This window comes from Acipenser ruthenus, chromosome 8 (genome assembly GCF_902713425.1).
Source record: "Acipenser ruthenus chromosome 8, fAciRut3.2 maternal haplotype, whole genome shotgun sequence".
NCBI lineage: Eukaryota > Metazoa > Chordata > Actinopteri > Acipenseriformes > Acipenseridae > Acipenser > Acipenser ruthenus.
Genome location: NC_081196.1, coordinates 5,462,327 through 5,488,836, shown reverse-complemented (window position 1 = coordinate 5,488,836; position 26,510 = coordinate 5,462,327). Strand labels below are relative to the sequence as shown.

Sequence of the window (26,510 nt, the reverse complement as noted above, 5' to 3'; positions counted from 1 at the left end):
ACTAAACGTTATAAACATTTCAGATTCCCATCAAGACATTTTGTTAAACACGTTGCTTTATGAGATTTTTTGTTGGGCTGGATCGACTATATTGAAGTAATATTTTGGGTTTGCCGATTTCATCTGTGACACATGATGGTGCCTCATTGAAATAACTGCCTGAGGTTTATAACATCACATCTTGATACTAAACTTAAACTGGTCCAATAAAAGGTATCAAAAAAGAAACCTGAAATACCTTCTTAAAAACAGACATGACAAAACACCTCAACAATTATGTAATTGATTTTGGGAATTTCTCAACTAGAATTTCTTGACCTTTAATAAAAAAAATAAACAGTAGTGCCTTATAGATTGGATGGTATTTGAATTGTCATCAAATATAACAATATAGGACACAAGTAATCAGTCTCCTGCATTGCATTGGCTATTTCAATACAGGTATATACTGTTTGGAAGGTGTCATTCACATGTCGTTATAAAATGATGATGAGAAATGTGACAATGTGGATAATGTAGCATTTGTAATATGGATCAGTAGCCATTTGAGATACAGGATATGTTAGCTTTTCATTTTGTCTCTTCCCTCGAGGCCTCTTTTTAATTATTGTGTACCCTATTGTTTTTTGAATCTTTGATTTCCAGAACTGATGCCTCCTGCTAGTATGCAGGACAGTTAATATGTGCATCCGCTTCATTTCCTTTATTTAAAATACAGAATGACTTATTCAGCGTTATTTCAGTCTTTTTAGTCATTTTACTCATTGCTCTGGAATGCAATATTAAATGCTTTAGTGTTTTAGCAGACTTTCATATATTCATCGTAGCTGTGCTGTCAGAGAGATTATGTGTGCAGTTGCCAGAAAATACCAGGATCCACAGGGACACAAATGCTCTAGCAGGTACCAGCGTGGAAAATGAGATTTAATTCACTTTGAACCCTGCCAGAACAGTAAACATGATCACTGAAAAAATAAGACCTTTTAATTTTAAAGAGTAAACATGCAACAGAATAAAGCTCAACACCGGTTTGACGTAAACAGTGTCAGACATGCCTGGGTTTTATGATGGGAAAATGTTTATTTTTGGAGGATTGCACCGATTCTGCCTTTCCTGTTTTGTCCATGAGAAAAAAAAGTAAATGGAAGACTTTAGGTTCAACGAAATTAGAACAATGAATGGAAACAGCCATCTACTACTAGGCCATAGACATGTTTTATTGGATTCATCGTTCAAACCAGAGCGTTGACTCGGCAGAATCCGGTACCTCTCACACATTAAAAACCTGCCTGCAGTACATGTCCACATACCTAATAATAGTTTACTTTCTAAAAGGAAATGGACATTCTCAGTGTTGTCACTGCGCAATGTTAAACTGTGCTTAAAACAAACAGACAAAGCAAGCATCTGACAGTGATGTTGATTGTTTTAGTACTGGGAATCCATTTCAAATACCGTGTTTTTCTTTTGACTATATCACTGCAATCAAGCACTCCCATTGAGACATTCTTCCTTTTTATTAAGCTTATATTGCTAATTTTAATGAGCTATGACTATATTATGCATCCTTTGAGTGTATCCTGAGAGACAGCTGTGTTAAGAACATTAGCATTATTAGCACTGGAACTGCCCAGTCATAGGTTATTTTAAATTAGCTTGAAAAGTCTTGTGCTTAAAATTAAAAAGCTTGATGCACATGTGGCTATTTCACAATTTCATAAACAGTCAGTGGAAATCCTGCTTTGGCATGAACACAAGGGATGTGTAATGCCACATTCATGACAAATACATATATTGTCCAGCTGTAAGATCGAAGGCCTTTGGGAACAGTTTTTTTTTTACATTGATGCTACACCATCATTGCAGTAATTTCTCTGCAATAATGGGCACTTTACGAGTACCATTTAAACATTTTTAACGTGATTTGTGTATCTAATATTAAATATCACATATTTACTATAACAGCATTATTGTGCTGCATGTACAGAAATATGTGTGTGCTTTATTTATGAGCTTCTAAGTTAACAGTTTGTGTTCCTCAACATATTGTATGGAGATTCCCTAGTTACGCCACGTGTAGCTCCAGAATTGGATTAAGATTACGGATCAGTGGAGCGGCGCCTGATCCAGATCCGCTTCGTACAACACCTTCTTATGATCCGATCCCGTTTTTTCTTCTCGTTAGTACAACCGGTCCCTGGAGCAGCGGGTAGTCCAGTGTGTTATTTACTGGACGGTTCGGTTCTGTACACACTCAAAGATGAAACAAAAAAAACTCAACTCCAGGTAAGAATGTTTGGTGATTTAATTTCTTCTATATTAATATTGTTTTTCTGCTGACAGACCTGTGTGATGTTTAGCTGCAATACATTTTGATAAAACAATGTTTTTCCTGCGCAATGGCAATGCCTTCTCCCTCGCCCAATGTAATGATTAATAGCTGTTAGTTTTTAGTACTTTTCATGAATTGTATTTTTGTGCTATGGCCCCAATGCTATGGGCTAGAAGAATTGGAGGTAATTCTATCCATACATTCTCTGTTTGAGAAAAAAAAAAACATCCAAGTACTGTTTTTAATATTGATGTGTTGTAGAAAATGTGTAAACTGGGCAGATGAGTTTGCTTTATTTATATGGGTTTATTTATTTCACGTCACTTTAATTGCACACTGAAGCTCTGTGCAAACATTGCCCTACCGAGAGCAGGCCACGTCCCGAATTAGATTAGAATAGAGCCCCATCCAGGTGAGAGGAAGTAGAGTACTTAGTTGCACTGATACAGAGCATGGCCGGGGGTCCCCTCTGACTCGTGTGGTGAGAACCTCCCTCAACCCGAGGTCGGGGAAGTAAGACTCACTACCCCACCAGAAGAGACCTGATGCAAGGGAGGCAGTATAGAAGGAGGAGAAGGGGAGGAGGAGGGAAGAACTGGAACACTTAGACAACGAGGTGCTTGTGTTTTGGCTTTAAATAGATGGGTTAGGTGATTAACGTATAGGGTGTTAATGTATCAATTGAATATGTTAATTGATTAATAGGGTATAGCTGAAGCCCCTGCTTCCATTCCTCAAACCTTGCCTAAAGGCTTACATTAACGTTCACCTTCATAACATATACAGGATATGCCCCTGCCAAGAGTCATTCTGTAATTATTAGTAATTATTCCCAGCAGGTCAGATGGAAATTAAATCAGAATCTGTGTGGTTGCTAAGGGAGCCTGTTACAGTTCACACGAAAGACCATCTCCAAGATACACCCGGGGCTTATATCACAGAGGGTGCAAGACAACATATAATAGAATAGATTCAGTAAACTATCTTCATCATACTGACCTGGGGTTTTACTGATGATGCCTTGACACAGTTCCAGCCTATTTGGAATTTGAACCAGCAGATATTTGGAATGTTTTACAGAGGGATTTGAAATTGACCAACCTGGTTTCTGGACCAACCTTTTTAGTCATAAACTGGATATGTGTTATTGTTAAATCTGCATTTAACAATAACACTTCATTTCAGGTCATTCCTTTTTTTCAGCTTTGTTTATTCAAGCGAGTAAAGCTGCAATGCCGTTGCAATAAAAACATGCCATTGTTTACCCATCGATTTGGCATTTATTCAGAAAGCCTGCATTTCTGAGTTCTCTGCCATGGGTTCATTAAAACAGCTCTTTCTTATGATTCATGACAAAATGAACACCGCACACCGTGCAACCTTCGCTGCCAACTACAACTTCACAAAAAGATAGGAGAATGCTGTCAGCAGCTGAATAAAGAGGTACAGTAACATGGCTGAACACTGCAGAAACAGAAACACTCTACCTGCTTCTGTTATTAATAAGAACCCCCTTGCCAAAGTTAAGACTCGGTCATCTCATGATTCATTAAAGCTGCAGCAGTGAGATGTTAATTATAAATTTGTTTACTTGAATAGGCTTTCTTTAATTACGTTAACCACAGTAAAACACCAGCCCACATGCCAAGTCACCCGTATGCCTTCACAGTTGTTATTGTTTTTCTTTAATGTCTACAGCTATGGCTGTAAAAGTTTTGCATCACCCTATAGATTTAACTAATGTTGCATCATAAAGTCGAATGAAACCTGCTGAATAATGTTGCGTTAACACACTGAATTACATACCGCTTTGTAGTTTTTTTCCATATACCGACAAAAATGTAAAAATGTGTAATTTCGAAATCTTACATGAAATACTACTATTGTGATATCACTTTGTAGTTTTGATTACATGGTGTTAAATAAAATATCTAAATTATGTTCATATAAGGTTTTATTTATTTATTTATTTATTTATGTATTTTTTTTTTTTAATTATGTCTCAATCCTAAAATTCTAGGTGATGCAAAACTTTTGGCCATAGCTGTGTACTGAGACTTATTTCATGGGTTGAAAATTGGATTCCTTTTCAGCAAATTGGTTCAATCAGGCCATTTTATAAGTATAAACCATTTGTAATCACAGTTTTGCATTGCATAAATCAATTGTGCTTATTGGCTGTTGTTAGCAACATTACAGAGTCGATTATCTGGAAGTCTAATAATCAGTGTCATTTAACCAGACCACTACTTGGTCCTAATAAAACTATGCATATTTTCAGTTTATCATATTGAATACCATGCCTTGTCATTGCAGAACAGATGAAGGGCTCAATGTGCTCAGCTTTATTTTCTAACTGTTCCAACGACTTCCATGATTTCCAGTAATTTGAGATACTACGATATGACAGAGCAGTGATTGGAAATTGATCTATGTGCTGATATAAAAACATGTATTATTGCAGGGTGCCGAGCTGTCCTCTGGGGCTGAGGGAACCTTACTACCAGAGCTTTAATCCAGAGATGAATTGTCTATTTTGGAAGCTGTATCTGGAGAGGAAAAGGTAGCAAATGGGGTGTAAAATTACTCATAAGGCCTAATGGTAGAAAAGGTTCATTTGCATTCTCATTTATCTGAAAAGCACACAGAGTACCGAAAGGGAACTGGCAGAATTATTTCAAACTGAAGAAATGATTGAATGTAGTTTTCTAACGGCTGCCGTAATTGCAATTAGTATTGTTGCTATAAGTATATAAATACATTTATTAAAACACTGGCCACATCCCCAAGCAAGCATATCTGATTTACAACATCAGATAAAAAATATAATACAAATTAATATAAAGATATGTCTATGTTAATCTTAAACATCAGACTTTTAAAGCTGATTTGTAATCGGGCTGTTGCTATGTGCAAATTAACTACTTATGTGAAGATAAAGTATATTTAAATGATATGTTAATTAACTGTGGCACAAAGGAGAGGTGGAGCCCTCATCTATCAACTGTAGAAAAAAAAAGTAACTTCACTTTAGAACACAGCAAGCAAGCAAAAAAAAAACAAAAAAACATGAAGACATTATTTATTTTTTTAAAAGTCTCACCAAACCTTTAATTTACAATTTAGATGGATGCTTAGTAGAGTATAATACCTTCATTTATACCTCGAGCAAAGTATTTAAGGTGATGTCCAAAGCAACCAATAGTACATAACAGTATGCAAAGGATATTCTTTCACATGTATATATATATATATATATATATATATATATATATATATATATATATATATATACACACACAAACAGAAACCAAACAAACAAACAAAAAACAATCATACTTAAATAATAGACACACTATTTTTGATACATATACATTTCAGTTTATATTGACTGTGCTTTATTCCTTACACCAATGGAATGAATGGAATTATTATATATCTACAACCAAAGGGTCTCTTAGTATTTGAGTGTTGTGTCTGTGTCCAGTTTTTAACCTGTATTGGGGATCTGAAATGAAACATGTTATGCTAAAGAGTAGTATGTACAGAGTGTAATACTATGAACTGCAATTAAAAAAAAAAAAAAAATGAAATAAAAAAAAATCTGAGAGTAAAAACACATTATATATATATATATATATATATATATATATATATATATATATATATATATATATATATATTTTTTTTAAATAAGTGCAAAGGTGGCTCTAAAAGGGATAATGACAATACATCAAGGTAAATAAAAATAATAAATAATATAATATTAATACCACAAACAACCTATTCCTATGTCATGTTTTGATTGTACTTAGCCACAGAATATCTCTTTGAACTGGAAAAAACACAGCATGTAACAGTAATAAAGGATAGGTTGCATGCCTAAAACTAGAGGGTAACATGAGAAGATGCATTTGCTAAGCAGATAAGCAATGGGTTGACATGGCAGTGCACATACTGTATTGTATTTATTTATTTTTTTACATGGATAATTATTAAGAGCTTCAGTCACAGGCAACAAGAAAACCCTTGACAAACGCTAGGGCGTGGTTTACTGTAGCTTATACACAACCCAGCCCATGTCGTCCATCAACCCTGAGTAAAAAGCAGTACGAATTTTATCTTCATAAAACCTTTAAATATATATTCTAGGAAATATGGAAATTTAAAGAGCATGTCACAAGTTTAATTTCAGATCTTGTGTTTAATAAATCCACATTCTACTGTATAGCAAAATACATCTCCTTTTTTTTCCCCCAAGTCCTGTATCTAGTGCTGCTATTTTTTGCTATATTAACATGATGGCATTACAAAAGGAATAAACATAAACTAGTGAAATCAGCAGGATGTTTGCAGAACAGACTGGAAGATTTTAAAGATAGATGTTTTCATGTACCTGCAGCTGTTTGCTCCAGTTTATACCTATAGCATATAGCTGCTGCAGAGCGGACCTCGCTCTAAAGCAAAGATGATGCATCTCAGCAGATTGTTATAAATATTAGGGGTATGCAGGAATATCAGCTACTAGGAGCTGGCTGAGCATTGATGGACCACATGGCTTCCTCTCGTTCATAAATGCCCTTGTGTTCTTATATGCACGATCTGCTGCAATACTAGCAATTGTCCATCAGGTGGCACTATGTGCTGTGCAAAAATCTTGAAGGAAATCAAAGTAAATTCAAGACATTTTAATTTCAATAAATACTACCTATTACATTCCATGCACATCCCTAACAAAACAAATCAATAAATTAAAAAATGCTGCTTTAAATTTAACTTGTGAAATAATAATAATAATAATAATAATAATAATAATAATAATAATAATAATAATAATAATAATAATTTTAAAAAATGAAGAACGATATGATGCATTTATTACATAATTACAAGGCTAAGCATTTGGTCAAGATTTTTAAAAAAGATACAAATCTAACAGTATTTCCAACTTGAATATATAAGTGACATAACTTTTAAATCTTGTTTTTATGGGAATCAGTGTAATATACTTTCTATACTGCTGATTTCCATTTTTTCCCCTTCGCTTACAATGAGGCGCATTAGGAAACAACAAGATAGGACTGTCCTAGGGGGGCTTAATGATTTAAACAACAGAAGATGGTAATCCTGCCACCATAAAACCTGTAAACCTGCTGTATCACAGAACATTTTCTCATTGTATTCAGTGATGTCATTAAGGGGGCGTGTCAATATATCATCTCTGGGGGGAACACAGGCAGGATTCCAGTAATATAGAATTCAGTAGACCCCTCAGTGTTTCAGCTGTACATACCCGGTTCTGTTCACTTCAGAAGGGGGCAACCCAACAAACACCAGGTATAACTCACAAAAAGGCCAAGTCTTCAGTCAGGTAAAGTAGCAAAACAAAAAAATAAAGCAATATCATCATGTGTTTTTTTTTTTTTTTAAGGTGGCAGTTGTTGTCCTAAGACACATCAGTTTGCCCTTTGTTTTTCTTTAAACAATCCCAACAGCCAGTACTAAATGTACCGCAAAACACTTATTTTCCACCAATAAAATTTGCTTTTTACAAAGTTATATATTTTCTTATAAATATTATTTTTTTAATCTGTGCTGTAGTGTCCTCTATTAATACAAATTTCAAAATATCTAGTGTCAAAATTCCCATACACAGTTAAATCCCTTTTTTATTTCCACTAGTTAAAGCGTTTTTTTTCTTTATATTATGTATTACACATATTTCATTAAGAGCCCACAGAAGACACAAATAAACGATTTAAGGTGATGTAGACTCCTACATAATAAAATAAACAAACAAAACAAAAACACACTCGAGTCCGTGTGTGCATAGATACAAAAAATAACTGTGTTTACCACAAATGTGCAAGGGGTACCTTCAGGGCACTTGAGTGCTAGAACATGTTTGGATAGAGACAGGAGCTGATATCTATATTTGTTACCTCCACATGTTTATAACAGATTGTTGTGTGGATGTCGTTTTTTTTTGTTTTGTTTGTTTTTTACGGATCTGTGTCCAACATCGATTCCTGTTGTTTTAACAAAAAAAAAAAATAACCTTATCCTTTTTTTTTTTAGGTCAGAAAGCCTCAAACACTTTGTGGTGTACATTCATATTGAAAGTGAAAAACGAAAAAAAAAAATGCAACCATAACAAAAAGTCAAATAATAATAATAATAATAATAATAATAATAATAATAATAATAATAATAATAATATATTACAAATTATTCCTATGTTTGCAGTCCCAGATCCTGGGGAGGTTTTATAATTTTTCCTTTGAGGGAATCCAGATGTAAGGTCCTGATTGCTCCTCTATGACTAATTTGCAGTGGTTATAAATGTCTTCTAAGGTGTCTCCTTGAACAAGAGCTGCAAGAAAACAACAACAACAACAACCATTTAAAGAATCAACACAACATGAACAAACGTTAAAACAAGGGAAACCAATTCAAGTTTACTCTTCGTATATTCAGAGACTGTCCCGTCTCCAAATGAGGGAAGAGTTTTATGATGCACCATTAACAGGTAAACCAAAGCTGCCTGGACAAGTTATGATTGGTTGGTAGTAAAGATTACTACTTTTTAACAGTGTTTGTTTTAAATGTGTTTGTTGTACAAGAAAGCCAAATCTAATAAAAACACTCAACTTCAAATACATAAATGATACCATCCTCTGTCCATTATTTCCACAAGCATATGCTAAATCTATCTATCTCTCTATCTATCTGGAATCAATAATGCACTGTATACAGATCACTAACGAACCAATCCACAACAGGATAACCCAGGCTCCCCCTCCACCCTCCTCCATATACAGGCTGTGTAGCAGATAGACAGTTACATGCCAATTAATGAAAAGTACTGCCACAGATGAAATTCATAGATTTAGAGTGAAATCGGTGCATAATAAGCAATATAAGTGTTAGGGGGGGAGCTGATGAAAATATCCCATTACATCCCAAACATGTACAGTACTGTCATGCTATGCAAACATTTGCGATTCTAATGAGATGTCTTTATAAATCAGCCTATACGTTGCAGGCACTTTACACTGACTCCTGCACAGTTGAAAACCACTATGGTAAACTATTTCCATCTGTGGTAAACTAATTCATATGCATGTAAAAATAATTTACCTGTGAAAAACTCGCCAAACTCTTGTTCTAGCTTGATGGCTCTGTCATATGTCTTCTTTGCCTGCTCCTCCGTCAGTCTTTTATTCATTTCCCTTAGAGATGGAATTGGTTCATATTATTTTCCTATCTTGACAGCATACAGTACAAACAAACCTACTGGTCACCTTAACATAAGCTAACGTCAGTGAGAAAGACAGATTCAATGGAAAGGATACTTTCCAGCATCTTCAATTTAGCCACTTGTTGAATGCAAACACATACTTTGGCATTCTCAGTATGTTGGAAGGTTGCAGATAAAGTTAATCTGCACAGAATTAGCATCTGGTTTGCAACAGCGAATTAGATGCAAGTGCTTGGCAGATCTGTTTAGACTATGCCTGCAAAAACACATACATTTTTTTTTCTGTATGTTGCCATAGACTTAAATGGAATGTGTCTTGATTAAATTCACTTTGGCGCGTGCCTCATCATTCTAGCATTTAACATACTGTATCATAAAAACATTTACAAGCCATGCAATACATACACAGGATACACAGTGAAAAACAATAGCATTATATTCTTAGAAAGGCATTCCAGGCACATATTGTACTTTAAATAACCTGCGTTAGATTGTTAAATAGGTACATTTAATATTTGTAATCAAGATGCTCTTAAAAAAACTGTCACTATGAATGGAAATATATGAGATACTTACATTAAAGACTCAACAGATCTGGGCTTAATAAAGATGGCAATTGGGTAAAGCTGTGCAACTTGTAATCTTTTAATAGCATTTCCTGATACGTCAAGTATACAGTGCTTGCCCTGTTGGGAAGGCAGTAACACAACCTGTCATTGTTTATGATCTGATGCAGCATTTACATTCTAATATTACAGATCATTTCTATTAATATACATTAAATCCACAAATGAAGCTGCTGTACAACACTGGAAGTGATAAGATACCAGGAAGCAGCAGGTTTAATTATATATTACTGTCTTTGAAAAAAAAAAAACAACTCAAGATCTTCCACAGAAGACAAGGGGGGAGGGGGAGTGCTATAAGAGAAAATGGATTAAAACCTTTGTTCAGTCGGGAAAACCCATGCAATAGAAAGAACAATATTTATTAAAGCTTAGACATGACAACACTACGTTGGACATATTTCCATTACATCTTTGGCCTCGTCCTTCGAGGTAACCCTGCACATAGTTTAGTTTGCTGAGAGTGGAGAGGCTGACTGTAGGGAAACCATGGGGAGGAGGACAGGATAGCTGCCCTCCCTTTAAACGAAGCTGAAAAACAGGTGGAGGCGGGGGAGGAGGAGGCAAACTCTGATGCACAACAGGGACGAATGGATTGAGGTAAGATATAAAGCCCTTTGTAGCTTAAAAGTGAGTTCCCTGCCTGAACCACCGCTTTGCTGAATTTATCAATCATTCCTGAATTGATCTTAAAGATCACACCCACGGGAGGGCGTCTTCAGATGCACAAGTGTCATTTCTAAGTCCTCCTTACCCGTTCTGCAACGTATTTCACAGACTGGACGCTGGTTCCGTAGAGATTGTCATTATACTGCCCAGCTTCAATAAACTTGTGCTCTTGGATGTCTTTTTCCATTTGTTCTCTTGAGATGACAAAGTGGTAGTCCCTTCCGTCCACTTCGTAGTCACGCTTTGGTCTTGTGGTGTCTTCATGAAAGAAATACAAGCAAAGGAAAAGGATGATTAAAAAAAAATTACTCTACTGATGAATAATAATGCAGGGCTAAGATAAACTAAAGACAAACTAATTAAAGCTAGCATACTTGGATAACACAACTAAACATTAGGCAACCCAGGTGTTCAGTACATAACTCTTGTTATGACAAAGGGGCAAGAAAATATCTTTCTTGTATCCATAACAATATCTATTTAATTATACCCGTTTCAACACTACTGAGAACTGTCGTACACTAATGAGAGGTGTAATACAGTAATTTGGTCTTGTGTGGTCTACAAATATGCAATACCAGTATATATAATTTATAAAAACAAGCCGTATACAATACTGTTGATGTTAAGTCTACGCAAGGAGCTTCTGCGAAAGTAGCAGTAGTTCAGAGTCTTCTGATAGATGATTTTGCTGGTCGGGCTGAGTGAAGAGATTTACTGAAATGGGAAATTGAATTCCTGGGCCTGTTTTCCGGTTTGCTGGTTGTGATGGTGCTCTGGAGATGTGCCCTTGGATGCAGGAGCACCCTCTTCATGCAAGAAAGCAGGGAGCCAGGAAAGGCTGCGCTGATACAGACATTCAGTCTGGAGCCAGTTTTAAAAGTCAGCCTCTTTGCTAACAGACCTTACATTGATTTGTGCAATACAATGTTATTCAACACTGTGACTGCCCCCAAAACAACTTGACTAATGCCTTGCCATAAAACCAATACACAATATATGACTGCAACTGTGACCACAGTTACAAGATCCCTTGAAGCCAAAGTGTCAAACAGTCTGAGGGGTACAGTAATTAGTCAGTATGACATTTATTATTTATTCAATACAGCTTGTGCAAAGAACATAATACATAAGTAATACATACGTTAAGAGAAGGTTGCAGGTGCAGACCATTAATACACATTATGGTCATTCATTGCAAAACAACACATCTGTAATACTTACTGGTAATTTAATTGCATCGCTACAGATGCTCCACTCTTTTGCATAAGCTTTCTTTAGATCAGGGCTTCTCAAACTCAGTCCTGGAGACCCCCTGTGTCTGCTGGTTTTCATTCCAGCTGAGCTCTCAATTACTTAACTAGACCCTTAATTGAACTAATAATTTGCTTAATTACACATTTGTACTTGTTTTCAGCTCTTAAACAGTTGCAGATTTCGAGTTAGCTATAACATTTTAGAAGTAACTGGAACTCTCCAACTGTTTAAGAGCTGGGGACAATTTAAAAGGTCTAATTACGCAAATTATTAGTTCAGTTAAGGGTTTAGTTAAGTGATTGAGAGCTCAGCTGGAATGGAAACCAGAAGACACAGGGGGTCCCCAGGACTGGGTTTGAGAACCCCTGCTTTAGATCATTTTATTATCTAAATACACAGTAAATAAATATGATCTATCAAACCTTTTACAGGGACAGAATACCATGTTATTAGCATTTTAATATAAAGTGGAATAATCTAGCTTCTAGCATATCTAAAAAGTGTATCCTGTAGAGTAATTTGATTTTTTTTTAATTTGCCAAGTGAAATCGTACTATATTCTGTACCAATGAGTTATTTGCTTACTTACCAAAACGCCCTGAAAAGTTAGCTGCATTGTTAGGTTTTCAAAATAAATGAAAAGATACATAAAGGAATTAAGATTGAAAATCATACAGAATAGCCTATAATGAGGAAACTTGGCTAACGCAGGAAAGTTTCACTGGGGTTTAAAAAAAAACTAATAATAATACAAATATTTAATGTAAGGAACAAAAACATCATATTTAATATGAGGGTAGATACATAACATAGAAACATAGTATACTGAATTGAATGTATTGTTAAATAAACTGACCACAGATAGTTAAAGAGCATGTCTGTTTATCTTAAGTACAGTAATACATATCCTCACCACCTACACAATGATGAACTCACTTGAATAAATATCCAACAAGAAAATGCAGAATTTCAAAATTGCAGAGAATTTGGAAAATGTCATTTATTTTTGCAGCGGAGTGAAATGACGCACTTATGCTTAAGCACAATATCATAGTGGTATTGAGGAGTGTTTAGTTTTGCTGAAGGACTCAATAGCACAGGGGTCATTATGATTACAGGGATGTTCACAATTAGAGATTGTATATCTCCAATATATACAATCGCTATTACTCACAATGATGAAACATAATCACAATATACTGTACCTGCATACAGTACTCCAGCTCACTGACAAATTAGCTTCGTTTTCTATTCCGGAACTGTATGTTTTAAATTAATCAATCTTTAATGTCAAAAAAGCAGATCATTTACTGCCTAAGAGCATAGAGTCTTCAGATTTAGATTTACTGGGTATCGTGGTAAGCTGAGGGAGGTATAGCTTTGGAGAGGCAATAGCTAACAGGGCTTTAAATTGATTTGCAATTAATGTTATTGAACTAAAATAAATGATGGTTTGCAATTATATAAAACACAGCTTCTTATATGTTCCCATGTGTTGCTACAACTGTTTACGTAAGGTGTGTATATTGTTTTAAATTTTTAAAAACTTTTAAGTGGTCAAAATGTAAAAAAAAAAAAAAAAAAACACACACACCTTACGTAAACAGTTGTAGCAACACATGGGAACATGTAACATAATAAAATAGAAAGGTCCTTATGTACCCTTTAAGATATCATATTGGGTCCAAAGTTCTATGCTTCTGTGGTTTAACTTGATAAGACTGCAGCATCACAGACACATAAGGAAATGGTTAATAGCAGTCAGTGATGGAGCCAGCACTGCTATTGGATTGATTTACTTACGTGGGACACACGATCCAAACTTGTCAGGGAATTCAGATATCAGATCATCATTGATCCTGTCTTTCATTGGTCCCAAGATGATAACAGGTCTGGTGTAGTTAACTATTTAAAAAAAAAGATAATAATTATATTACAGATATGACAACAGTACATAAAAAAATATAAAAATACATGCATGAATGAGTAAAGTTCTAATGACATTTTAAGCTGGTATAAGTAAATTAGTAACATTGCTTATTCCATCACATTTAAAGTAGAAAATGTTAGGTTATTATCATAACCCTGGATTCCTGAAATAGAAATGTAACCATTACCGAATGGGTATTCACCTCCTAAAGACCCGAATCCTGACTATTGTATGCCACAGCTGTTCTCTGAGCCTGTGACACAGTCGTGGCCCTGCCCCCGAGGGATAAAAAGGACTGCGCTCACAGATCTCAGCATCATTTTTCCTTCAAGCCTGCTGCAATCATGGACACAGTGACCATGAAGGTTAATGGTTACATTCCTATTTCAGGGAACCATGGTTATGATAATAACCTAACGTTCCCCTTCAAGTACGAAATGTAACCATTACCGAATGGGTGAGTGTACCAAAGCTGTCGCAAGGGCAAGATTGCGGAACAACCTGAATGCTACAAAGCTAAGCCAACGGCTGCCTTGTGCGTTACCATTCAGAACCCCAGTAGCAAGTAGCTAGGGTGAAAAAACTGAGGGAGAGCTTCACCACTATGCCTGTGTTGTAAGGGTCAACTGGGAAGCCACCCTTAACACTCTAGTCCAAAACCAGGATTTTGAGGATCCACAACATTCAGTCTGTAGAATGCAATGAAGGTATGGGGAGTAGCCCACACTGCTGCATTGCATATGTCCTTGACAGATGCACCCTAGAATAAAGCCCCTGGTGGAATGGGCAGTGAGCTTTTCTGGAGGGGCAAGTTGGCCAGTTCATAGGCAGCCCTAACCGTGTCTGTTATCCACTTGGATAGCCGCTGCTTAGACAGGGCTTGACCATGGGACCTGGCCCCATAGCAGACAAAAAATAGTTCGGACTGCCTCCAACTTTTCGTCCTGTCAACGTAGTATGCCAGGGCCCGAACTGGGCAGAACATATGGAGCTGTTGCTCCCTGTCAGACAGAAAGAAGGTTGATGGAAAGCCTCCAGTTCCACAGACTGGTTGACATGGAACGCCGAGAAGGCAAGAAGGCAGTGTTGGTACAGAGCGTGACCTTTGTCCTGGCCTCTGTAAAAATTAAGCAGGCTTTTGCAATAGAGAATGCCTGCATCTCACCCGCTATGCAGAGGTGATAACAAGCAAGAATGATGCTTTAAATGATAAACATTTCAGATCAGCTGAATGCAGGGGTTCAAATGGAGTGTTCATGAGTGCATTAAGCACCTCGTTCAGCCTCCAATGAGGCACAATGTCCTTCATAGGTGGACGAAGCCGCCGAGCCCCTTTTAAAATTTGCCCTGCCAGGAAGTGAGCTCCTGGGGAGACCGAGTCAATCTTGACATGGCAAGCTGAAATAGCTGCCAGATAGGTCCTGCAAAAATTGCAGTATTAGTGCCATGGGACAAGTTGTGGGGTCAATTCCTGGGAGGCAAAGAGGACTATCTCTGCTCTACCAAACTTCTCCCAGATGAGGCTTACCACCTCGGGGTGAAGCCACCACACCGAGTTGCTGGGGACTCTCCCTGAAAGAAGGTCCGCCACCCAGTTCGTCACCCCGGGTAGATGAACTGCCCGCAGTGAGAGGAGGTTCTCGTGTGCCCACAGCAAAAGCTTGTGAGCCGCATGATAGAGACTGGTGGGTGATGTAGGCCACCACTGTTGTGTTGTCTGTGCGTATCAGGCCCAAAAGTTTCTGGTATGTCACTACCGTTAGTGCTCTGTTCAGCTAAAAGAGTACCAAACATTATACAGTACTGTTGTCCAATATTCTGTGCCAGGGTTTAGGCTCAAGCCAATAACTTTATACTCTGTGTATACAAGGTGTTACCTAGCGTGGATTTTGTCCAAAACTGGATATGCTGGATTTTTATGATTGTAGGAATGTACATACTGTAGGATGTTGTGCAAGCCCTTCTAGCAATTTCATATTTTCATAGCACACAAAACTCTTCTGAATACATGGACAAAAGAGGTGCACTTACTTTCTTGCCGGGTGACAGGTTCATAGGAGAGAATCAAGTCCTCTGGAGTCCCTGGTGGTACAAAAGAGGAAATGCAGGGTGTCACTGGGTACGGGTTGATGATAACTTAGTCCAGCTAAACCTTCAGTATAAAGCTGCTGCATCGCTGTGCTTGGAGGCTGCTGCATCGCTGTGCTTGGAGGCTGCTGCATCACTGTGCTAGAAGACCTCTTTACTGTGCACTGTATACATGAGTCCAATTAAACACTGCAATACTACAGCTGTACACTGTCTGGACACAGCATTTCATTCAGAAGTACAGCTACTCTGTGATCAGAAGTAAACTACAGTGTACCTGTTCCTTCCATGGTTTGGTAATGTCACTGGCACAAAAAAGATTAATTACAAATGTGCAATTCAAACGCAGCCAGCTGAAAACACAGATAGACAAGTACACAGATAAAAAGCCTGAAAGTGATCCGATGAAACCAGCACATTGTTATTGCATTTTATTTTCACATTACCAACTGTTAAGCTCATTCATTTTAGTTTACAAGCTTAGAAATCATACGATGGGGAAACAGTTCAGCTGTGATTTTTTTTTTCTTCTCTGCACTGCACATTCATTATTTTACTTCTTCATTACTTGCTTTTATTGTTCATAAAAACCCCACAGTAATGTGTGTAGCAGTATAGTAGAGTACAACAGAGAGGTCAAAAGACAGATCAGAGTTCCCCAGTTGTTTGTTGAAATTAAAAGACACCTCCTGGTAAAACACCAGAGTGGGACCACTGCAGATCACAGGCTGTCATCAAGAGCAATCAGATGCCCTGCAAAGCCACAGCACTGCAGACATCATCATATGCAAGCTGTCCATCGATCTGCATGTTATATATGGCTTCAGAGAACTTAATGGACAGAGTATATATCATTTTGCCCATAACAGTCAATCAGATTTAGTTTTGAACTCCCAACTCCCCCTGCAGTTTCCCTCAGTTGCTTTTCAATGGATGGATCCCGTTTAACAATGCCGGAGGTCAATGTGCTCCTATGAGGTTTGTGCTTGTGGAGTCTTGCTGCTACCTGTGGACAGGTTGCTTATATTCAATTGGTCTTAAGAGTGGTGGATATACATACTACCTCTGTTTAGGTAATTAAATAAAAAGGTTAAATAAATAAAAGCAAATAAAGGTTATACAAATCCAACACCTAGTAGAACACACGAGTCTCTTGGTGGGTTTCTCTGTATAGATAATATTGTGTACATTCAACACCGTTTAGATCAATTGAATAAGACTCTTTTTCTCATAATCCCGTTGACACTGTATATGTTTTAAAAAATGGGCCTTCTCTTTGACAATAAAGTGTCTCCTGTATTTTAGTAGGGCTGTGAATGGTTTCTTTTATTTTTTACAGAAATAGCTTTGAACTAGTTTGAAAATATCCAAGGGTAAAATAAAAGAATGTAATGTATACAGTACCAGCAGCCCACGAAAACACATGAATTGGCCATCTAAGATGTTACGATTTTTACAGATACTATATTCTGACAAAGTGTGACGTCAAGGATGCCAGCCTTGTCAACTGGAAAGGGAGGTTTTTAAGTTAATTTTCTGACAATGTGAAGTCTTTTCAAACATCTTGAATGTCTATAGCGGAATGTTAATACAGAGAGAGTAATACAAAGCAATACACAGTAGCCCTGTGAAGAGCTACTGCAGGTGTTACCTGATACACAAAAAGTTAACAATATTGAAATGTTATGGTATGGGGTGGCATTTGCACTGAAGGGCATATATTCTACCGTAGTGTGTGTGTGTGTATATAGATAGATAGATAGATAGATAGATAGATAGATAGATAGATAGATAAATCAATAGATAGATATACAGCACAAGGTGGGAAAGATGTATGGTTAAAAAAGGGTAAGACAGAAATTAAAATGGATTTAGGATTGGACGGATACACATAAAATATGAACATCTAGAGGAGAATCTTTCTATGTTGCAATTTGAAGAAGGTAGTACCCTTTACTTACTGCATACCCATTCTGTCAGTCCCTTGATTCCAGCTGTGTAATAAGCAAAGAATTGACGTCAAATCACACAATTGCTAGCTGAAGATAATTACACCCTCTTTTTCTATAGCACGGTCCTATTTAAAAATAAAAATGGATGTGGCATAACAAAGGTTTTAAACCCTTTTCTGGTGAATTCACAAATCATGCTAGGCTGCAAATTCCATGTGCATTAAACAAGGACTGATAACCAGTGTTTTGGATGACTGAAAATAGAAAAACAATGTGTCTTAATCCATCAGTTGTTAAATGCCATCTGTAGTGGTGAACGCCTAATTACAGAAGCTGGTGTCATATAAAGTGATGGGCATTTTGTTTTCCTTACATAAGGATCATAAGGATCTACTGGTACAGTTATTGCATTTTAGGGGTTTATATAAAACCTGAATGGGGTCTTATAGAAATCGTTGCCCTTACACTAGACTATAGTACCAACTGTATTTTATTAGGTCCTTTTAAAAGAGGTATACAAGATGTATATAGCACAAGGCTGGCATCCTTGGTGATTACAGGTGTCCTAATATGTCTGAACAAAAAAGTATAGTATACTGATATAGTTTAGACACATGCAGTAGATTTCTACAAACACTCTGTGCTCATGTGGGACTGCCTTTTCTCCGATCTGAAGTTTATCTTGATAAAGTGTGGATATTCAATACAGACTGCTTTTCTGTGGCTTGCTGTCAATGGTTTGTTGTCTCGTCGCAAGACCAGTGAGACTCTGGATGGACAGCTCTGAGGCAATCATGTCTGAAATCCACGGTTACCTGGCAACGTATCTGAAGGCATAATAGGTAGACATCCTGTACTGTATTCTAAAAGCTGTGTACCTTGAACGCCAAATAGAAAATGGAACAAACTGCAGCAACTGTGTACTACATTAAACTTAAACATTACGTTAAACTGAAATTGTGCTGCATTACTTATAATGCAAGATCAAAATTAAGATATAAATTCTGATCTAACTGGTTGTTATGTATTAACAAAGCATTCAAAATAAACTCCTGTTCAGTTTTGAAGATACAAGCACTTTGCAAAGCTTAAGAATAGCACTGGATTACTTTGGCGTCTGTAAAAGGACATCTTTATCATCGCTAGTCAGAGTTAGCTTCCCGGTGAGTGTAATGTAAAGGTCAAAGATGATTTTGCATATTTGTCAAAAAACAAACAAAATAAAAAACCAGAAGAGATCAACTTTAGACTGCAAAAGAAAATAATGGGCTTTGCGATGTATATATGAATTACTAAGTGTTTCCTTTAAGCTTTGCCCCCTTTTTCACACTACAAAATAAGGAAGCTCCAACAAACACTAAAATGGTGATTAAAATGTCACTGTTTTCTGACTTCCTGAAATTCAACTCGACGATGTAAACAAATATGACGGGCAGGATATAAACTGGATTATGCAGCAGCCAGCAAACCAGACAGACAGAGAAAAACTCTGCTAACTATACGGTATGAACTTCAAAAACATTGCCTGTTATTTATTGATGTTATTTATTTATTTATTTATGCTGTATTATTATTATTATTATTATTATTATTATTATTATTATTATTATTATTATTATTTATTTCTTAGCAGACGCCCTTATCCAGGGCGACTTACAATTGTTACAAGACTGCTTGTGACAGAGTAGCCGTCTGCCCTGTGGGTGCGTGCATTTGCTGCTGAGTGACAGGTAGGAGATCGAGACGGAGGTTGAAGTTGATATGCCCTACAGGTGAACAGGATGTATTTACATATCAACAAACTGAACAGCACACGTGACACTACCAGCAATGGCAGCGCACGGAGCACATACAACACAGTGTAGGAAAACTTTGGTAGGATCTACAATCTCTGAATTAAAGGTGCAATCCCTGTCGGTAACAATAGTCTTCCCTCGGGTCAGTAATTTTCTACTATAGCCCTCCTCTCCAGTCCATATTTATATATATATATATATAAAAGAGGGTGCAAAGCACAAAAGCAAACCCTTAGTAGTTCTGTTCCATGACAGGACAAACAATCATTCAAAAAGTATTTTAAGTTACAGTAATCCTTGGCTTTAAAGGCAGACATTTAAGAAAGAAGTGAATGAAGGTCAGAACTGAAGGGCAGTAACGGTCATCCACTTCATTAAGGGCTGACCATAGATTCTCCAATATGATTAATGACTTGTGTAAATATCATTTGAAGTGTATTTTGAAGCTAATAGTGTGCCTGGATGTGCTACAAGCATATTTCATTGTTAAAAGGCAATTACTTTTGAGTGCGGAAAACAATATTACAGACAGTCACTGGGGAATAAAAATGAGGACAGCAATATCTGTCAGATTATTCATGTGACAAATTAGAAAGCACAGGAACAAAGAAGAAAATTGTGTCGTGGTCCTCTCCGCCTCGACAACAGGAAAGCAGACATCGACACAAAACAAAAGAATACCATGCTACTTAAAAAGAAACACATTAATAAAGGCATCACTGAACCTTTCAGAAGGGCTCTGCTTGGAAACAAACAAGCAACTTGTAACCTGCTTGCCTAACGTGCGTGTTCAATGAAAACCAAAACAAAGCAGCCAAAAAGCAAGAAAAAATAATTAAAATGAAACAAAAACAAAGAACCAAACAAAGAAACTTACTGTAGCTACTCTTACTATCGCTGTCGATAGAAGTAGCATATTCTGCAATAACAACACAGCAGATTATAGAACAAGCAGAAACAAAAGGCAGCGACAACTTCAAATAGCCGTTGTTTTAAAGCATGCTTGGCAGCAATCTCCAAAAAACTTAAAAGAAAAAAAAAGGGATTTTTACACATCGTCAAAATTGTTAGCACATCATTGAATCCTTGTCAAACAGTGTATCTAATGGTCATAGAAAATCATAAGTAATGGCCATCATATACAGAATATGGATGACTTGTGGCAACCTAGCTTCTTGGAGGGATGGCATTGCATCTCTCTGAAACTACTTTGCCATGGAAGCTGGAATGTGAAGGAGTAGCTTGCATGGAAGACTAAGATATAGAAAAGGGTAGTGAACAGAAACTATTGAATTGTAATTTAGGGTAAAATTATTAAAGAAAACTTTAGCTTTAGATTTTTTTTTTTTTTTTAATGCCAACAAAGGCACAAAAAATGTACCAACCAGAAAGGTAGGCCTGTGGGTCATGTATTCAACTCCAGTCCACAGAATAATTACCTAATACATTTACAGGGCCTGACTAATTTGTTGTTGGGTGCCAGTTTTATTTTTTTAATGAACAGGTGTTTTTTCTCCTTTAAAACAATTAGACTGCTGTAAATGCTCAGAAACTATGTCCTGTGTTGCAGGTTGGCACCAGAAGAACTCATTTCACAAAGACATTCCAAAAAGTATTTTATCTTTCATGCTGAACCTTTGGGACTGAAGAAAGACAAGTCTTCTGAAAACATATAATATAAAGAAACACGCTACACAAGACGTGTGCTAATAATTTGTTCCACTTGTACAGGCGCATTCCAGAACTCAATGGTGACTCATCCTGAACGCAGGTACTGAAAAATGTTTTGGAACACGTCACTGTTGATTTTCTGTGTTGATCTGTGTTGATAAGCAGTGCGTTTGTTGAGTCCCTGCTGCTCAACAATCAGACTCAACATTGAACAGCAGAGTGGAGTTCTGGAATGTGTCCTTACAGTATACGAATGAAACAATGACTCTAACAAACAAAGCGGAAACTTCACTTAAACTGGTAGAGAATGCAAAGAGATTTATTGAGATAGTTTGCACCCAATGTGAACCGCAAACAATTATAAACCAAAAACATTTTTCTTTTAATTACGTTTCCCTATTTTAGCCCTCTTTTCCTAACGTTCACTTTCGTCGAGAGATGGGACACAAAACTAAATTAAATTACCCCATTTGTGTCTTTTTGATTAGTTCAATAGATGCAATAGATTTTTTTTAAAAAGGTCACACAATAAATGAACAAAAACAAAATGCTGCTGGAATAAGTATTGCTTTCTTTGTATAAGAAATAAAATTAAACGCCAAACAGTGGTGCATAATTTAAAGGTTGCTTTTAAAGCTTAAAACATTTTGCTGCGAAACGTCTGCAATTACAGTCAACTGAAGTTTCCACTTTTAAAGGGAAATTATGTTCACTTTCCCTTTATGCGCTGGCACATGCTTTATATTCACATTTAAATAATTGCCTGAAGAGTAGTGCTGTGTACACTACAGATATTGAGAATATGTGTCTTCTTTTGTATCACATGAAACACTGACAGATACACCTCCTCAAAACATTTCTATACATTTTTTTTGTTTGTTTTGCTACTGTGGTCAAAAGGTCAAAATAAGGCACAAAACAAGTCCCCTACGTTGTTGTTTGCCTTTTCTATTATAAATAAAACAATACATGCAGAGAGGAAAGGGTAGGAAGCCAGTAAGAAAAGAAACACTGAAGCATTCGGGACTCAAGCATTCTATCTGTGCATGCCAACAGGTCCTTGAAGGTAATTTGTTTAAAAAAAAGGAAAATAAATAATAATAAAAAAATAAAATAAAAGAGTGAGAAGTTACAGAAGTGCCCATTCCTGAGGACTTACTCAGAGTCTTTGTTCCATACCCGTCGTCACCTACTCCAGGGATGTCCTACACAGCGGTCCCCAAAGAGAGCAATGAGAGAGAAGAGGAATAACCGCAGAAGAGGAAGGAAGAAGTCAGTGGAGTTCACCTGGATACTACCATGACAGACGCTGCACACTGAGCAACCTGGGGCCCCACTTCATTCAGCAGTGGAAAAAATAAACCCTGCTTTTGCTTGAGATTCATTTTGAGGTTGTGATATTTTGAGAGAGAGAACAAAAGTAATCTTTTAAATATTTAGAAATACAGTATGTTTAAAAAAAAAAAGATCCAGATCAGAATTTATTTCTTACAGCACTAGAATGGGGCCCAGAGTGCATTCAGACATTGGTCACAGTAGTACTACAGTACCTCGCCTGCCTGTCTGGATGTAGGGATGCCAGGATGTACGTGTCAGTGCCACACCTGGTGGTATTTTTGTGTGTGTCTCTTGCCCAAGGTTTGTGTGTGTGTGCATGAAGGTGACACAACCCTTGAAAGTTTACTTACGTTCGGGGTCACTGGTTTCCTGTTCACTCTGCTCCTTGTTCTTGTAGAATGGGAATTTTCGTGAAAAGATGAAGTTCTTTTTACCCTTGTCATTGAATGACTGTGAAGAAGAGAAGGAATGGGGCAAACAGGGACGTCTAATTGTTGTCACACTCATGCTGACGAAACAACTAGCTGTAGAAGTGGAAGGAGCGGCAGTGTCATTTGTTCTGTCTCTTAAGTTGATTTTTAAGCTATATACCTTCGGGCAGCATGTGTGTTTACTGTACAGAAGCACTCTGCCATTATCTTCTTACATGATATATGGGTGCTTTAAACTGTAGATTAAGTGTAGGTAGTTATATTCCTTTAAGACGCTATGCAATATATATGTATTAGATATATGTATTAGATGTGAACGAATCACCAGTGTATTGTATTGTTCTGACAATAACGTTTACAAAATAATATATTATAGTTATTACTAAAAGGTTTTGTTTTAATAAATTGACAAATTGAGCTAACATTTTGTCTTGTGCTGTATGCCAATATTTGTTTTGTATCAAGTACTTCTTTTTGGACAGAAACAATTGCTAAGTAAAGATTGACACTTTCAAGTGTTGCACTTTCAGGAACTTGTGCAAGTCATGTTAATATTAGTGACAAAACAGTTGTGAGTTGTGTGTTTTTACAGTGAATGTGAAACCAATTCTAAAGATTGTTATTCTTTTTTCAGAAGCAGAGTGGGTCCTGTTTAATCAGTGTGCTTTGTGATTCATTTTTCATTGTTGCTGTTTGGCACTGAAGCTCCTGCCACATTTACATCTGAAGCATACTTGGAACATTGGTAACAAAACAAAAAAATACATCCAAAATTACTTAATGAAGGAGTAGAAACATTTCCAAATGAAATACATGTTTAAATTATGCCATGCAATGATATAAAATAAAAAAGACAACAAATTAAAAAAAAAGATTTCATGCTATTCTGAAACAAATATTGGAAATATGCAAATGGAATTTATTTTTGAACCAACAGAGAAGCATGCAGGTTACACGTAATGTAAAATGGAATACACTGGGATGTAAAACGAAAATAATATCTTGTAATGTTATGTAGAGTTTGTAGTGTAATTGGGGGGGCTTTATGGTATGTTTGTCAAAAAAGTAAAAATGCAACACACTGGCAATCTTTGTTATGATTTCACTGTAATGCATTTGAGAATGGAAGATATGAGGCATATATTCACTTCAAGGTCAATTTCTCTAGTTCTATTGAACTCTATATACTGAACAAGACAGCACTCAGAAACAACTCGGTAACTCAACACCCCTTTAACCCCTTACACCCCGTAATGCATCTGAATTAGACATCAGCATGTTGTTCGCTCTCAAATAAAAGTCAAACAAGCAGGTTGGCTTTCTGATATGGATGATGTCAGGATGAAACATCTTGTCCTACTGGTGATTTTGAATAAGTTTGAATTTTGATTTGTAATTACTTCCAATCCCCAATATTGCAGCTGCTTTACTTAGTGGGAAAACAAGGGCATTCATTTTTAAAGATAGCAAATAACTAGTCAGTCTCCAAACTTCTGAAATAGCTATTAAACTGGTTATATAACAGAAAAGCATGGGTGCCATTGTGCCTCCAATGTGGAGCCAGCATTATATTTTAAGCTGTAGACCATTTGGAGCCAGGATGTAAATGAGGGTGCAGCTGCCCAAACACCTCTAATCAGCAAAGGATTCTTCTTGTCATGAAATATTGCATTTCACAATATTAAACCTCCAGCATATGTGACAAATAGGTATCCAAAACTAAAGTGTTCCTGTTATAAGGATGCATTTGCAGCCTACTTTATAAGGCAGATGAACCTTATCAAAATGTGATCACACAAATAAATTGTACTCAGCTTCTTCGACGGTTTCATAAATCGAGGTTATAACACCAGCTCACTAATTTCACTCCCAATGCTTGTCCTCCTTTAAAAATCTGCAATTTACGGCACTAGTTTTGGTTAAAATTAGATTCTGAAATGCTGTCACCATAGCAAAATCTGACCCAAAGCGAGCTTAGTGGAAGTAGCTATGGAGACCAAGGACTTCGTTAAAATGCTGGCTTGCCTTGATTTATTTTCATTACAGTTTAGACAGAACAGTCTTGAATGATCAATACCAGGCAGCAGCACTTGAGATTTTATTGAATGGTTCCAATTGATACTGCATTTCAAACAAGATTGAACAGAAATAATAAAATAGTTTGTGGAGTATAATTTAAAACAGAAGGTGTACATTTGTATTTGGAAATAAGAAATGTATAAGCCAGATCCTCTTTAAAAAGTTAACAGTGTATTCAAGATATCTTTAATTCACTGTTAAACCATAGTAGGATTTAAATACTGGCACCTGTAGATTACTAAACAGTGTACCAAGGTTATGGAAATCAAAACATTTTACAGTGCATGTACTGTAAGTCCCTTCTGTGTGTTTCAGGGAGATGTATATGTTTTTTAAATGGCAGCAATGTTTATATCTGCCACCATTTTAGATAAATTGAATAGCCCACATTAAATGTTACACAAAACATATGGAATTAGGAAGATCACTAAAATGCAAAACGTGTGCAGTCAATATCACCAGAGGAAAGATGTTACCTAGTGATGGTAAAACTACACACCATGAAAGACTTCCCACAGCCTTACTGCTTAGCCATTACTGTAATTGGACTGTCATTTTTTGCGACACATTGATATGCATGCATGACTTTAATAATCAATTGGCATCAATAATTACAAGGCTTTTAATAGCATATATTTTTCAACCAGCGACTACATGCAAATGGAAGGCACAGCTAGGAGACAAAGCATGTCAATGAAACTGATCTCTTTAGTTTTAAATCCATGGAAACTAGATACTTGGTCTACATGTCGTCACCACAGACAGTTGCACATAAAATAAAATAATAATAATAATAATAATAATAATAATAATAATAATAATAATAATAATAATAATAATAATAATAATACGATACAGTGTATCATTCAACCACTCACAGATTTTGTTACCTTTACTGTACATTATTTTGAGACTGAATGTCTCAACATGCTTCAACATCTGACATATTATATAAGAGTACTTGGCAATCACGAAAAGTGCCAATTAAGTTGTTCCTGTACACTGTTCAGATTAAAGTTTGTTAAATTACATATAACATATATTAACTCACGCAAGACCCCACGGTGCGGTTTCAAATGA

General features: G+C 36.5%; 1 protein-coding gene across 28 annotated transcripts in view; it reads right to left on the bottom strand.

The window, feature by feature from the left end:
* Nucleotides 1-7,192: 7,192 nt before the first annotated feature.
* Nucleotides 7,193-26,510, bottom strand: part of LOC117406103 (disks large homolog 2) — a 243,615-nt gene continuing 224,297 nt past the window's right edge. For 17 of the 28 annotated variants that reach the window (XM_059028233.1, XM_059028235.1, XM_059028239.1 and 14 more), the window contains 8 exons: nucleotides 23,271-23,370; nucleotides 18,125-18,157; nucleotides 16,107-16,157; nucleotides 13,949-14,050; nucleotides 10,974-11,146; nucleotides 10,170-10,279; nucleotides 9,473-9,564; nucleotides 7,193-8,705 (listed from right to left, as the gene is read on the bottom strand). In XM_059028233.1, the coding sequence (XP_058884216.1) occupies nucleotides 8,599-8,705; nucleotides 9,473-9,564; nucleotides 10,170-10,279; nucleotides 10,974-11,146; nucleotides 13,949-14,050; nucleotides 16,107-16,157; nucleotides 18,125-18,157; nucleotides 23,271-23,370 (768 nt within the window). In that variant the 3' untranslated portion in view covers nucleotides 7,193-8,598. Of the gene's footprint in view, nucleotides 8,706-9,472; nucleotides 9,565-10,169; nucleotides 10,280-10,973; nucleotides 11,147-13,948; nucleotides 14,051-16,106; nucleotides 16,158-18,124; nucleotides 18,158-20,788; nucleotides 20,831-22,741; nucleotides 22,788-23,270; nucleotides 23,371-26,510 lie in introns of all 28 variants that reach the window. The other 11 variants (XM_059028243.1, XM_059028249.1, XM_059028256.1 and 8 more) reach the window with 5 other exon arrangements.